This window comes from Hesperophylax consimilis, chromosome 20 (assembly GCF_061612785.1).
Source record: "Hesperophylax consimilis isolate HC1 chromosome 20, BYU_Hcon_1.0, whole genome shotgun sequence".
Taxonomy (NCBI): Eukaryota; Metazoa; Arthropoda; class Insecta; order Trichoptera; family Limnephilidae; genus Hesperophylax; species Hesperophylax consimilis.
This window is the reverse complement of record NC_142855.1, coordinates 16,640,365-16,656,994: the sequence shown is the minus strand read 5'-3', so window position 1 is coordinate 16,656,994 and position 16,630 is coordinate 16,640,365. Positions and strand designations below refer to the sequence as shown.

Sequence of the window (16,630 nt, the reverse complement as noted above, 5' to 3'; positions counted from 1 at the left end):
GGTGTTCAAACAGCTGTTCTATTGAGTGTCTATAGGTGTTGTTGTGGTTCTAACCTAAAATTGTAATATTTGTGTGACAGGAAGCTGCCGTTCAGCGTCCAAGAGTTGGGACCCAGCTTGCTGGAGCAGATGGAGCCGCTGTTGAAACTGGGACAGGAACACCCCGAGCCTGTGCGCCACGCCGCTATCCTGGCTTACTCCACCCTCGTCTTCCGAACCTTCATATCGGGGAGCTGTTCTCAGGATACCTTCGAGGAGTACGTTCAGATGTTCTTCTCCAGGTTTACGGGTGAGAATTTCTTACACCTCATACCTAAGTATAAAGAGCGGGGAATATATTGTCACCGGATGGGAAGAAAATAGTTTGGAAGTTTTTGGATTATTCACCCTGTCTTGTGCTACTTGGCGATCTCCGGCCTTTTCTCCCACCTTTACCACTCTTCAGTGGATGAAGCATCCTAAAAATGGGCATTTTCGTGGCGAAGCTCAGCTAGCAATGCGTGACTACATCGCTATAGCGTGGCGCTATGGATTTAGTGAACAAACAAACGGTGAATATTTCATGAACACACCTTTCATTATCAACAGAACAAGATGCATCTCCATTGTCAGCCATTTACATACAAATGACAGTTGAAATGAATGGCATCTGGTGCCTATTTTAAAAAAAAATTTGCTGACACTAGCGCACTTTATATAGGCTGTGGCACAAAAAATATTTCTGCATATATAGTTCATTTTTTGGGCACTTGTGCCTATTTTTATTTCGCGTATTCACTTTCGTGGCACTTAAATCAATCAATCCATCACACGTTCCAGAGAGTCCGGATTACACAGATCGCCTCACCTGGCTGATGGGACTGTCCAATCTGCAGCTGCAGCAGGTGCGCACCTACCTGGCGCCCATCATCAGCGGCGGGCTGGGCAGCTCCCCGCACGAGCGCTTCCTCGCCTGCTGGGCCACCATGCCGCTGGCACACCTCTACCCGCAAGAGGTATCAATCAATCAATCTTTGTGTCTAATCAATCCAACCTGCACCTACCTGGGAATCATCAATCAATCAATAATCAATCAAATCAAAATACAGGGCTCTGTTACTAATCTGCTACTCCTAAAGCCGGGCAATTACCAATTAATGGAAGCGGCAGACTATAGTAAGCACATACAAATTAGCTAAAAATGAAAACATGTATTTTGTGAAAATAGTTCTTATTGTGAAATTCGTAATTTCTAAAATACACCGAGGCCGGGTGACTGGTAAAATGGTCAACTAAGCAAGCTAGGTATAGTTGCGTGTGTACGAGTAAGATAACTAGTGCAAGCGTACTTGGCTTTGCCCTCCAGTCTAGGCACACTGGGGACTTCTGAAGTTGACGTAGGAATACCGGCCAATTATAGAGCTTGATTTTGTGCTTCCAACCAGTTAAAAAAAATCGGCAAATTAAACGGTCAGGCTAATTTCTTTGGTTTCGTGAACTAACAGCTATTACTAGAGATGGCAAAATTTCGTTTTAACTAAAAACGCGAAAAAATATTTATGGTTCGAAAATAGGGCATTTATAAGTTTTCTTTGCGTTTCAAGGCATTTGAAAGTGTTTCCAGTGATTTCTATTTCGCGAATTAACGCGAAAAACGTGATTTTGGCCGTATTTCAGCTAAATTATTCTATTTAGCGAAATAGGCGCGAATTTCCCGAAAATACCGGGTATTAAAATAATATGTGAGAATTTCAAAAAATCTATATTTATCAGCGGAAATAATATCAGTGCCATTTCCATTGTTTTTTCTATTTACCTGTATTTCAAATATGCCTACTTTATTTCATTTTTGAAGCCTGTCCTACCTCTTTTTACAATTTTGTTACTATTTTATGAGTAAATATTTAATATTTTAATTTATACTTTACACTGAATTTAAACGCTTTCCGAGAATATAGCGTATTTCAGAAGTCAAAGAACCATACAAATTGGAGAAGCTGATACAGTAATATTTAGTCCAGTACAACTAAAGAAGAATTGAGAAAAATGCATAAGGAAGGTAGTTTCATGTAAATGTGCAGGGAAAAGTATTATGCCTCCTTTTTATCATTTTTGGAAGCCTTTCCTACGATTTTTTATAATTCTGTTTCTATTTTATGTGTCAAAATTTAATATTTTTGTACTGTAGGCTAAAATTGCTTTTTGACATTACACAATTTGTGCGAAATAAATTACGCCTATTGATGTTAATCGCAATCTGCATTTGTTGTGTTTGTGTTCGACCCGTACTTAGAGTTTCCTTCCTTATTCATTTAATATTAAAATTAATTATTTATAATCTTTCACATGGAAATACTTGCAAATGAAGGTTAAACATATATTTTACCAAAAATACTTAAAATATGCGCTAAAAACATTCAGGAAATACATTTTTTTCTATTTTACTACAAAACGCGAAATTATGCCTCAAAATGCTATAAAACGCTAAATTTCCAATTTTTAATGCTAAAAAATCTGAAAATTAATGCTAAATTTTGCCATCTCTAGCTATTACCCATAAAGTCAGTTTGTTCACTTTTCAGAACAGCTCCTATGGTCTCTTAGAAATCATTGTCTCCTTTACTGTCATAGTGAGAAATATTTATTTTATTGATACATGATTTAGAGTACATGTGGTTTTTTGTGATTAAATTGAAAGAGTGTAGAATAAATGGGTATTGTAGTTGTAATGTATTCCGTGTGTAAGGAACCATTTCGTAATTTGTTTTTTAAAGGAATGGGGTTGACTCGCGGTTTTTAGGTTTTCAGGGATAAGGTTAAAGATTTTAGGAGCTAGGAAGAAAAAGTTTTTTTTTTTATTTTTTTTTTATAGTGAATACCTCACAAGAGTCCCAACTGCTCCCGTCTGGAGCCAGTGAGACTATGGCATCCCCGATTGGGGGATGTTGTGAGGCTGAAGGTAAGTGGGGAAGGGAAAGAGGAAGGTGGGGAAGTACCTGGCTATTCAGATCTAGTCACTAAACACGGCTAAAGCCATTTGGAGCAACGTTTCAATTCTGAATGGTGGTCTTACACCAGGGCGATACTGGTAGTATCTTCCACTCTGGAACGTGCCGCAAATATACTATATATTATTTTAATTAATTAATTGTGAAATAACACAAATTAATCAAATAAAATTTATTTGCGCACGCCGGGTTCGAACCCGCGACCTTCGGAATGGCAGTCCAATGCGTTACCACTGGACTATGCCGGCCGTGTCTTTGAGCTGACGTGGTATGTAGTGAAGGTACTTTGTAGTGACCGTTGGTTATTGTTCTGGTGGTGTAGTTGTGTTGTAAGAGAGTTTTGTTTTTATATTTGAACAGGAAATTGATTAGCGAAAATTTTAGGTGGAGTTGTCGTATGTTTAAGACCTTATACTCTATGAGGAGTCGAGTGGAGGGGTATCTTGTTATATGATCTAAATGGTGACAGAAAGAGAAAACACTACACTTTATATTCAAATCTAGAAGCTGACTACAGACAAATTAAAATGAACTAAAGGTTTCGACCGCAATTTGAGAAAAACTTATGAAAAATTGTGAAATTTATATAAATTATTTTTATATGAAACAGCAAAAAGTGAAGAGAGAGAGTAGTGTTCATAATACATTTATCTAATAAACTTTGTGGTTTTTTTTCACTCTTCATATTTTTAGTTCAGTGTTTAGACGAAAAAATGTAAGGTGAGCTATTTTTAAACCTTTTTTATGTTTGCATTCAAAATTATCATATAATATAATAGTCATCACCCTTCAAAAACTGTATTTAGATTTAAGATAACTTAAGAGATATTCTGTTTATTTGGATTTAATTGCAAAGTGGGAACACAATTTAATACCCCTGATTTCTCTGATCTTCCAACAGCATGTTTTAGAAATACAATGTTCAATATGCCTGAGGCCTGGGGGGGGGTTGGTGTGCAGGGTTTTCCAATAAGAGGTGTTATTTTGAATAGCCCGCTATTTCGGTAGATGTTACTTTTGAAGCTGTCATTTTTTTACATTTGACAAGTAGAAACTACGCCATTAATAAAAATGGAACGATACACGCTTCAACAACGCATTGAAATTATTAAAATTCACTATTATTAATTATTAGAATTCCATCGAAAAATCATCTTGAGTGATGAGGCCCATTTCCACCTCGGTGGCTTCGTCAACAAGCAAAATTGTCGCATCTGGGGCTCGGAAAACCCAAGAGTTATTGTTGAAAAGCCTCTCTATCTTCAACGTGTGACTGTTTGGTGCGGTTTATGGTCCGGCGGAGTCATTGGACCTTTCTTTTTAGAAAATGAGGCTGGAGCAACAGTTACAGTGAATCGATTGCGCTATCGAGAGATGATTAATGATTTTTTATGGCTGGAATTGGATGGTATTGATCTGGACTACGTTTACTTTCAACGAGACAGCGCTACGTGCTACGTGCTACACAAGCAACAAAACCATTGATCTTTTACGGGAAAAGTTTCTTTGAATATCAAAATAACACCTCTTATTGGAAAACCCTGTAGTTGTCGGATACCTTAAGAGATATTCTGTTTATTTGGATTTCATTGCAAAGCGGAAAAACAATTTAACACCCCTGATTTCTCTCATCTTCCAACAGCGTGTTTAAGATATAAAATGGTCAAATGATAATCGGAGAGTACGTACTAAACACAAAAAATCAAATTGCCTACCAAACAATCGCAACAAACCGTTGAAACAACGCAATTGCAATGTACACGTGGAATCAATCAGAAATCTAAATCCATCCACTGACCAATCAATCAATCATTTGTTAGGTACACGATCTGTACTGGCCCATCCTGCAGAACCCCAGCGAGTCGCTTGAGATGAGGATCGCCGCTACCACCATGCTACTGATGGCCGAGCCGTCTCCCCATCGGCTGCTGTCGCTGTACTGGTTCATCTCCGCCCAGTCATCAGGACATCTCAAGCACTTCTTCTATACCACCATCAAGAGCATGGAACACACCACTTTTGACTGCTACAAGCATCTGTAAGGTCATCTTCTGTTTTTTCTTCAACCGTTTGAGCAATTGTATTATAGTCATTTATCAAATTATTTAATTAATACCATTTCTTAAAATATTAATATGGAGACATATGAAAGTGCTTACTGCCGCTTAAAGCCAACGAATTCACCTAGATTTTACTGTAAGGAGACCATGAGGAAAATTATTTTCCTTCATCTTTCGGGATGCTGTGTGGAGGTACTTTTTAAGTAAAGGAAGAATAGGAAGTTCTGGGATGAAAAAAGATAGGAGGAATCTAGGGATCAGTGTCCAGGAGTGACGGACGTGTGATCTATCCCTCGCGCTGCGGTGTAAGGCGATGGGTCAGGAGAGACCAGTTGGAGAGGTCAAAGGGTCTCCCCAAACCAGCCTCTCCCGATCTGGCCCGCCGCGCACCTGGTGGGCACTTGGGGTGACCTATGGCGTGAGTGTTGCTTATCCAATAAATGGTTCCCGGGACTCACCTCCCAAATTGTAAAATACATTCTGTTATTTAATATTCTAAATATGGTAAAAAAAAATGTTGAGTTTTTTTTTATTATAATAATATTGTTTATAAAATAAATTTTTGTCTTCACATGAAAACTATATCAGATTGTTTTATTAATATTTGACGGGTAAGTTGCAGGTTCAAATCCCGGGGTACGCAGAAATTTTTTATAAGATTTACTAGCTGTACCCCGCCACGCGTGGCTGTGGCTCAGTCTGTCTGTGCAGGTAGAGAAATAATTGAGCGTGTTGCTTTATGTCCAACACATAAAAGCAACACGCGCAGTTTAAATGCTCTCCTGAAAAATAATCCATTTGTGACATTTGAGGTTTTTTTCCGCAAGGTCTTCTTAGAAACCCTCTCTTATTTTTAAAGCTTTGTAATTTATCCTTTTTTAATATTTATTTCCAGCGCGAAACTGGCCAGCTATGTGAGCCGCGTGGTGGTGAATCCTGGCCCTCGCTTCTGGGCCTCGGGCAACTACCTGATGGATGCGGCAGACCCGGATCGCGACATGGGCTCCATGCTGCACCTGTTTAGCGTGGCCGATCCCAACACCGGCCTGCCCAATGTGTTTTACTTCACGTTCATGGCGCACAATGCCGGCCTGATGGTGCAGGATTATGCCGTGAGTGCTGGAGTCATCTCCTGCATGTACCTGGGTCTTGAAGAGTAGACGGATGTTCAATTCAACCGGAAATATGAAGATAAACTCTAGGAACTAAGATTACCAATGAGAAATTGAGAGTTTCAAAATTTTATCTGGACATTATAGTTGCCATGGCATCCAAGAAATCTTCACCAGCAAAAATATTAATCTACTTGGAGAATTTTTTTTTTTTTTTAATTAAAATTAACATTTTGCCTCCAATCCTAGTAAACACTTCCTTGCAAATAAAGTAGTGGAAGCATGGAACAAACTTCCACAACATTTCATCCATTCTACTAACATAGAGTATTGGAAGCATGGAACTAACTTCCACAACATGTCATCCATTCTACTAATATAACCTATTTAAAGGTCCATTGAATTGAGAAGAAAGGATTAACTTATTTTAAAATTCAAAACTCAGAACATGCTTTTTCACATAATGCTGCTTTTCCGCATAACAGTTCAATTATCTTTTAAATAACTGTTTGATTCCTAAATGCAATAATAAAAATGTATTTCTGTAGGTCTACATAAAGGTTCAGGGCGTAGCGGGCAGTTTCCTCAACAAGGTGCGCCGGCTTAATGGGGACGCCGTCCGTCTGGACCGCCTGGTGAGCGCGCTGCGCGACGTGCGCGCCAGCACGCGTGTGCCCGCTCTCGTGCACATGGAGCTGCTGGTCAAGCACCAGGGCAAGACCGTCATGGCCCTGCACGTCAACCAGACCTCCTTCGACAAGTGGACCAGTGGGGACAGTAAGAATACTTTTTTTTTGGTTTGACAAACTGGGATGTTAAAAGATTTTACATGTGACTGTCTCAAGGCTCTAGTGCTTATTCGTTCTTCATACATATGGGTATTTTTAAATTGATGAAGCACATAGTTGACTGTGCTATCTCTGTTACCTTGCCCATGACAGCGTAAATCCAAGAGTGAATCCTTCCGGAAACGGAATCCGCTCGACTCGTTCCTCCAGTGTTGCCCTACTCATCCACTGATTAATTAATTAATTAGTTCGGATATAATTAATTGAGTAAATAACAATTATAATATTTACATTTATTATTAACACTGCTTCATAACAATGTCCTTGTTAGGTAGAAGTCTGAAGTGTAGTTATGTGCAATCGAAGGACCGTTGATTATGAAACCACTGTACCAAGGAGAAAATGTCTCAAGGGAACGAAGAAGGACTCACCGGGTATGTTGAAGTATAATTCTCCTCTTCATCCTGTTAATCTTCACAGCCATCGTTTACAAATAGCAGATTATGATTCACTGTATATTGGCATGCGCAGTACTCACAAAAAAACGGTTCTCGCTTTTATAGTAACGAGCAGCGGAAAGCGAGCGGCAAAATTCAATAGGCGATAGTTTTATTTCTGCAGAAAGGTGGCGAGCGGGGCGAGAAGTAGTCAGGAGCAGTAGCGGCCAGTTAATAAGTGCTGTCAAGTGCCTAACAACCAACAAAATCTCCCACATGGCTAATCGAAACTCGGTCTGGATATAACATCTCACAAAGATCTCATACGGCGATCTTGCTTTTACCACCACATCAGAAGGAACAGTTTGTTCTGTAGCATATTAAACGGAAACACTATGCGTGATATTGTGTCTTCAATTTAACATCTACGCTGTTTTTCAGGCGATGTTCCGCTTGCAGCTCTCTTCGATACAAGTTACAAAATGTTATTATGAGATGAGTGATTAGTTGCTGTCAAGCATTGTCTCGCAGTGATGCTATGTCTGCGAAGAAGTCCCCCAGAGCAATAGTATAATCATACATTTTGTTCAGTGGACATATATCAGCAAGATGGTCGTAGATTAACACTTTCTTAATATTAGTGGGGTTTTTGTGGATTTCTATTGCTTCCGTAATTGGGTTCTCGGTATTCTGTACATGATGGTTACATGGAAACTAAGGTTTGTACGGAACGTTCCGGTCCTTAGAGGATTGGAGTGCGTAGCGTGGTATCGCTTCTACGTACATAATCACACACTTCACCACAATAAACACATCTGCCCTGATGATGGACACTGTAACGCTGTGTGAAATGTTGGCTAAGGAAGGAGGTTGCACAACATTGCTAAATAAATCACGATAATACTTTTGGCCGTGAAAATCTGAAAACATCATTTACAAACAATAAAATGTATTCCAGTTCGATGTTACATTTTTGAAGGAAATTTTACGTTTGAATTTCTGTGAAAGACCCTAACCTAATCTAACCTCACTAACTAAAGAGGCTTTTTTATTTTTTAATATATGTATTAGTCAGATCTGTCCCCTCTGTGCAAGCTGTGTGAATGGTCTTTTTGAAGAATGGATGGAGTGAAACTAGATCCGTATTGTAGGAGGGAATAAACACAGAAGTCCGAAAATGATTCTACAGCTCAGCTGTGGAATGTGTGAAGCGACCCATTCTCATCTGACGATGAAAATGATGCTGTGTACAAATATTGCACTATTGCTCAAGGTACGCTAGTTTAGATCAGAGCATTTTCTATTGAAATATCGGTAGAACAAGGTCAGCATTCCCACCTGATATCTGCGCTCCAAAGATCGCAATCTCATTCATTCAGTCACTCATTTCTTCCCATTGAGTCAAGGGTTTTTTCAGGTAATTGGGGGCTCCAGAACAGAGGTGGCTGCTAAATTCAACAGCGTGGTGTACTTGAGATCTGTACAGGGTCAGCAGTTGAGTACCATCTGCAGTATCTGCGGGCCCTGAACAGTACGCTCAACTTCTGAGAGCCAACTCAACTAAATATTAATTTTAATTTCAGTTACCAAGATGGTGAACAGTTTTCTACAAGCGGAGAGCCATGTTAACCAACAGACACTGGTGTATCCCACTCTGTTGACCAGCATCCTGCCGTCAGACCTCGGTAAGAACATACCAATTATTTTCTTCAGGAGTGGCATTAATGTAAAAAAGCCAGGAGTATGCGCCTCTGTTTGGGCGCACACTCCTGGCTCCATTCTCATTCTTTAATGTCTCTTTTGGCACCCCCTACTAATTCACTAATTTGGCTATCCTACAAAGTTATTTTAAAAAGAGTGAAATATCATGAATTTAACACAACTATTTATCACACAAACGCTGTGCAGATTTTTTTAACAATATTAGTTATGCGAAAAGAACACAGCAAATTCGTGCTACAAGAATTGGTCTGAACTTTATGGCAATTCACCCTAAATCCTCATTTGGGCAAAGACATTATGGACGGGTTGTTTCGGAAAATTTTAACAATTCATCAAATTTCAACATTCATTTTTGGGTTCTGTGAAAGTCCAATTCAAGTTCTGTTATTATATAATTATAGGCTAGTTGCTTGACAAAACTGAAATAAAAACAGAACTTGAAAAAATCTTTCACAGAACTTTAAAATGAACGTTGAAATTTGATGAATTGTTCGAATTCTCCGAAACAACCCATCCTATTTGTACCAGGCTCCACTTAAATTTAACCTTTCCTCATCTGTGGTGTGTATTTACTACACATTGCTTCTAATAACTTTAATAACTCTATAAATATAATAAATTCTGGGTTCAGATTTTAGGTATTCCTCCGTTATACATTTATGCACTGAATTAAAAAATAATATTTTACATAGTTTTCAAATTCAATTAAAAATTAGAGATTTTTGTTAAAAATCGGGAACAAATACACCAATACAATCAACCGTGTGACCAAAGATATTAGAAGAACGAGATGTGCTATGCGCAGTTCGTACTGAGTGGAATTGTTTTGCCGAGTGTCGCCGGTTTTGTTCACCAATACTACTGCACACCTTCGCTTACGCTAAGGCATCGCTAAGGTATCCGCACTAATACATAGAACAGATTTCTGTGCGTACACGTCCCGATACCGTTCAAAGTACCCTAATTAGGTAGTACTCCGGCTACGGTCCGGCGGCCAACGTAGCATATCTCGTTCTTCTAATATCTTTGCGTGTGACACTGCTACTCGAAGAGTGTGCAAGGAAATGACACGCTATTGATGTCCCGCTTTAGTTCGCTATGCGAGAACATGAGAAATCCACACGACCGCAGTTGTATTTTGAGTTGGACCATCGATACCTACGACCGCATAGCTGTGTGTGTGCCAGCCGACAGCCAGTCGGTCGCGGACCGTTGTTAGATGTGGACCCCTCGCACGTTTTTTTTGCATCTGCCGATAGTTTTTTCATGTTTTCAGCAATTAAATTACAATTATTATCACTTTTGATATAAAATATAATAAACATAATCGATTAGCTATGAATATTAATATTTTTCCGATATTAAATCGCTTATTTTGAGATGTGTATTGACTACACAGCACCGGAACGCGTGAATTTTTTTAGCCCAGTAAGGGAAAGGTTAATAGTCTTCCAGATCACATAAAGTCGTCTAATTGCTTGTGTACATTTAAAAAGAATAGACATTAAATAGTTTTTCTATTCGAGGATTTCTAACATATTCTTTCACCTTTGTCCTTTCTTTCTTTCTTCTCTCTTTTTAAAATAATAGTTAATAATATTTTTTTCTTGTAATTAAATATCAATGTATATGCATCATGGTCACCCTACATCTACATGTACTACTACTACACATTATTCTGTAATGAATTGGCTGGAATTAGATTAATAGTTGCCATGTAGGTAACCAATTAGTAGACACGTTAATGTAACAATATTGTTCTTTTAATATATAATCTTTGTGCTATTTTGTAAAATTATTAAACTACTTTCATCCTTCCATGCCTCATTGTCATACATAAACTGTGATTCATTGGACAAGAAATAGCTTGTTTCTCTACCCTTTGCGGAAACCGAACCCATTGGCTTTGTGCTATGCTATTCTTCTTTCATTATCTGTTGTAATTAATAAAAACACTACATTTATTTTCAACAGGATTGCCCATACAAACGGACGTGATGCTGTCATCGCTGACTTCGATGAGAGGAAATTTGACACATGCAATGGCTGGAGAAGAAATCGCAAGGAAAAACGATATTAATTTCAGGTAAGAACAATTCTTTCCACACGCCTTTATCAGAATACATTGATACGCCTCTGTAATCCAAACCGAACAATCAGTTAAAAGCGGCTTGAAAGTGAAGAGTTGTACCAAGTTAGCGATGGACTCATTTTATTAAGAGCGGGAGCCATGGTACCAGCTCAATATGTGAGCTCAGAGTCTATGAGCAATGAGAATACTGTGCTCGCCCAATACTGCTCTCCCGATACGGCTCCCATGGTACCAGCTCAATATGTGAGCTCAGAGTCTATGAGCAATGAGAATACTGTGCTCGCCCAATACTGCTCTCCCGATACGGCTCCCATGGTACCAGCTCAATATGTGAGCTCAGAGTCTATGAGCAATGAGAATACTGTGCTCGCCCAATACTGCTCTCCCGATACGGCTCCCATGGTACCAGCTCAATATGTGAGCTCAGAGTCTATGAGCAATGAGAATACTGTGCTCGCCCAATACTGCTCTCCCGATACGGCTCCCATGGTACCAGCTCAATATGTGAGCTCAGAGTCTATGAGCAATGAGAATACTGTGCTCGCCCAATACTGCTCTCCCGATACGGCTCCCATGGTACCAGCTCAATATGTGAGCTCAGAGTCTATGAGCAATGAGAATACTGTGCTCGCCCAATACTGCTCTCCCGATACGGCTCCCATGGTACCAGCTCAATATGTGAGCTCAGAGTCTATGAGCAATGAGAATACTGTGCTCGCCCAATACTGCTCTCCCGATACGGCTCCCATGGTACCAGCTCAATATGTGAGCTCAGAGTCTATGAGCAATGAGAATACTGTGCTCGCCCAATACTGCTCTCCCGATACGGCTCCCATGGTACCAGCTCAATATGTGAGCTCAGAGTCTATGAGCAATGAGAATACTGTGCTCGCCCAATACTGCTCTCCCGATACGGCTCCCATGGTACCAGCTCAATATGTGAGCTCAGAGTCTATGAGCAATGAGAATACTGTGCTCGCCCAATACTGCTCTCCCGATACGGCTCCCATGGTACCAGCTCAATATGTGAGCTCAGAGTCTATGAGCAATGAGAATACTGTGCTCGCCCAATACATACTGCTCTCCCGATACGGCTCCCATGGTACCAGCTCAATATGTGAGCTCAGAGTCTATGAGCAAAGTGAATACTGTGCTCGCCCAATACTGCTCTCCCGATACGGCTCCCATGGTACCAGCTCAATATGTGAGCTCAGAGTCTATGAGCAATGAGAATACTGTGCTCGCCCAATACATACTGCTCTCCCGATACGGCTCCCATGGTACCAGCTCAATATGTGAGCTCAGAGTCCATGAGCAATGAGAATACTGTGCTCGCCCAATACTGCTCTCCCGATACGGCTCCCATGGTACCAGCTCAATATGTGAACTCAGAGTCTATGAGCAATGAGAATACTGTGCTCGCCCAATACTGCTCTCCCGATACGGCTCCCATGGTACCAGCTAAAGATGTGAGCTCAGAGTCTATGAGCAATGAGAATACTGTGCTCGCCCAATACTGCTCTCCCGATACGGCTCCCATGGTACCAGCTCAATATGTGAGCTCAGAGTCTATGAGCAATGAGAATACTGTGCTCGCCCAATACTGCTCTCCCGATACGGCTCCCATGGTACCAGCTCAATATGTGAGCTCAGAGTCTATGAGCAATGAGAATTCTGTGCTCGCCCAATACTGCTCTCCCGATACGGCTCCCATGGTACCAGCTCAATATGTGAGCTCAGAGTCTATGAGCAATGAGAATACTGTGCTCGTCCAATACTGCTCTCCCGATACGGCTCCCATGGTACCAGCTCAATATGTGAGCTCAGAGTCTATGAGCAATGAGAATACTGTGCTCGCCCAATACTGCTCTCCCGATACGGCTCCCATGGTACCAGCTCAATATGTGAGCTCAGAGTCTATGAGCAAAGTGAATACTGTGCTCGCCCAATACTGCTCTCCCGATACGGCTCCCATGGTACCAGCTCAATATGTGAGCTCAGAGTCTATGAGCAATGAGAATACTGTGCTCGCCCAATACTGCTCTCCCGATACGGCTCCCATGGTACCAGCTCAATATGTGAGCTCAGAGTCTATGAGCAATGAGAATACTGTGCTCGCCCAATACTGCTCTCCCGATACGGCTCCCATGGTACCAGCTCAATATGTGAGCTCAGAGTCTATGAGCAATGAGAATACTGTGCTCGCCCAATACTGCTCTCCCGATACGGCTCCCATGGTACCAGCTCAATATGTGAGCTCAGAGTCTATGAGCAATGAGAATACTGTGCTCGCCCAATACTGCTCTCCCGATACGGCTCCCATGGTACCAGCTCAATATGTGAGCTCAGAGTCTATGAGCAATGAGAATACTGTGCTCGCCCAATACTGCTCTCCCGATACGGCTCCCATGGTACCAGCTCAATATGTGAGCTCAGAGTCTATGAGCAATGAGAATACTGTGCTCGCCCAATACTGCTCTCCCGATACGGCTCCCATGGTACCAGCTCAATATGTGAGCTCAGAGTCTATGAGCAATGAGAATACTGTGCTCGTCCAATACTGCTCTCCCGATACGGCTCCCATGGTACCAGCTCAATATGTGAGCTCAGAGTCTATGAGCAATGAGAATACTGTGCTCGCCCAATACTGCTCTCCCGATACGGCTCCCATGGTACCAGCTCAATATGTGAGCTCAGAGTCTATGAGCAAAGTGAATACTGTGCTCGCCCAATACTGCTCTCCCGATACGGCTCCCATGGTACCAGCTCAATATGTGAGCTCAGAGTCTATGAGCAATGAGAATACTGTGCTCGCCCAATACTGCTCTCCCGATACGGCTCCCATGGTACCAGCTCAATATGTGAGCTCAGAGTCTATGAGCAATGAGAATACTGTGCTCGCCCAATACTGCTCTCCCGATACGGCTCCCATGGTACCAGCTCAATATGTGAGCTCAGAGTCTATGAGCAATGAGAATACTGTGCTCGCCCAATACTGCTCTCCCGATACGGCTCCCATGGTACCAGCTCAATATGTGAGCTCAGAGTCTATGAGCAATGAGAATACTGTGCTCGCCCAATACTGCTCTCCCGATACGGCTCCCATGGTACCAGCTCAATATGTGAGCTCAGAGTCTATGAGCAATGAGAATACTGTGCTCGCCCAATACTGCTCTCCCGATACGGCTCCCATGGTACCAGCTCAATATGTGAGCTCAGAGTCTATGAGCAATGAGAATACTGTGCTCGCCCAATACTGCTCTCCCGATACGGCTCCCATGGTACCAGCTCAATATGTGAGCTCAGAGTCTATGAGCAATGAGAATACTGTGCTCGCCCAATACTGCTCTCCCGATACGGCTCCCATGGTACCAGCTCAATATGTGAGCTCAGAGTCTATGAGCAATGAGAATACTGTGCTCGCCCAATACTGCTCTCCCGATACGGCTCCCATGGTACCAGCTCAATATGTGAGCTCAGAGTCTATGAGCAATGAGAATACTGTGCTCGCCCAATACTGCTCTCCCGATACGGCTCCCATGGTACCAGCTCAATATGTGAGCTCAGAGTCTATGAGCGATGAGAATACTGCGCTCGCCCAATATGCCTCTCCCGTTACTATATAGCATCTAATAGGAAAACCTCAAACTCTCAATTGTACCCAAAAAGACTCATTGCTACTATATAGCATCTACTAGGAAAACTCTCAATTGTTCCCAAAATCAAGCAATTTTTTTATAGATTCCAGAAATCCTAAATTTCATTAAACCGAATTGGCTAGATTTTTAATTGTTCGGATTATATGGACTGTACTGTATAATTTTTTTTTAAAATTAAACTCACAATTAAAGGATTTTTTTAATTGATTCTTCAACCACATGGAGACGGCATAAAACTCCTACCACGACTTGTGAAGATAATAACACAAGTATAATTTTGACTTATTTTAGTACAATCTGCAAACTGGCTTGCTGCGTTACAGGCACACGTGTTTCGCACAAATTTCACATGTGTATGCAGTCTCGCGTTTTAGTCTTGAGGGCAGATATGACGCAGCTTTCTCGGTTGATTGTCCTCCTCTTAAATAACTTACCTTAGATTTTCCGGTGCATCTGGTCCAAGAACTCAATAACTTTTATCGACAAGCGCAAAAAGATATACATGCTAACTATTACGGGGTCGTGTTGAGTATCGATTTTGAGTGACAGGACCACTATTCGAAAACCCTGGTCGATTCATTTTGACATTGGGCTGTAAATAAATTTAAAAAATATATATAATATGAAAAAATGGGTCTGACATTCCACTTTAAAATATAAAATCAATATTTTACCGATAACGCGTGCGCCAGCATAACCACTCTCCATGAACGCTCCCGGGTTGATGCCAAGTACGCTAACATAGGTAACTTGCCAAACGACAGTACTTAAAGGCTAAACTAATGTGTAATTTACAAACAAATTAATAGAAATACTTACTATCATTCCAGAACGTCTTCATTGGCCCTCATCAGTCTGGCTGCGTACAATCCAGTAGCTAATTCCTGGCACACTGCGGAGCTGGCACAGGTTATGGATCTGTACCTGCCCGCTAACTTCACCATCGCTCTCAACATTCCCTCCAAGACATTGAGGTTCGTACAATGGTTCATCTTCATCAATATTGCGTATATGTATGTCTGGTGGGATTTGATTATATCGCAAAGCTCTGCAATGGCTGCGGTCCCTTGTGATCATTATTACTTTTTTATTTTCTCCATCAACCATCTCTACAAATAATTTTCGAAGAGAACAAATGTACTCAGGTGATTTTTCTGTTGGGTCGGAACCTGTCGCATTTGTCAACCCTGCCATTAACCGCTATTTGTTTGCAGAACAAGTTGGGTGCAGCCCAGCGGTATTCTGGGGCCAGGAATGACGGCTTACTCAGCAGCCAGAGTTATCTACAAACCAGAGAAGGGCAACAAACAGGAACTCGCACTCAGAACTGGAAACAAGCCTTACAAAGTGAGTAAAAAGAAACATACAATATCTTATACATATTGGTTGAGAGCCATTTGAAGAATACTAATTCAGGTTAATAGGCCACTTGCATGGATTTCATAACGACTTGGAAAAAATCGTGTGGATAGATCTTTTTACTAAGATTACGAAAATGTTAGTAAAATTTTGTAGAAATGTACATTTATTTTTGTTTTTAAATAAATAAATCCATTATTTGGGCTCGTGTCGTCACTACATGAAAATGTCCCGTCTACTGAAAATGTTCCTATTAATTTTGTAAAATTCCACACTGATTTAATTTTTTTATATGGCATCACTTTGATTTCAGGCGAATTTTTGAATTCGTTCACTAGATTTATTGTTTGTTCTCTGCGAACTTTTCATTTGGTTTGAATTTTTGACAGATGTGAAGAGAACCCCGTACAATTT

General features: G+C 40.9%; 1 protein-coding gene across 1 annotated transcript in view; it reads left to right on the top strand.

Moving 5' to 3' along the window:
- Window positions 1–16,630, top strand: part of LOC149414205 (uncharacterized) — a 75,165-nt gene that overhangs the window by 37,254 nt on the left and 21,281 nt on the right. The window contains exons 10-18 of the mRNA XM_089643871.1: window positions 81–289; window positions 820–995; window positions 4,808–5,025; window positions 5,943–6,159; window positions 6,708–6,936; window positions 8,968–9,069; window positions 11,081–11,192; window positions 15,688–15,831; window positions 16,072–16,204. Coding sequence (XP_089499997.1) covers window positions 81–289; window positions 820–995; window positions 4,808–5,025; window positions 5,943–6,159; window positions 6,708–6,936; window positions 8,968–9,069; window positions 11,081–11,192; window positions 15,688–15,831; window positions 16,072–16,204 — 1,540 coding nt within the window. The remainder of the gene's footprint in view (window positions 1–80; window positions 290–819; window positions 996–4,807; window positions 5,026–5,942; window positions 6,160–6,707; window positions 6,937–8,967; window positions 9,070–11,080; window positions 11,193–15,687; window positions 15,832–16,071; window positions 16,205–16,630) is intronic.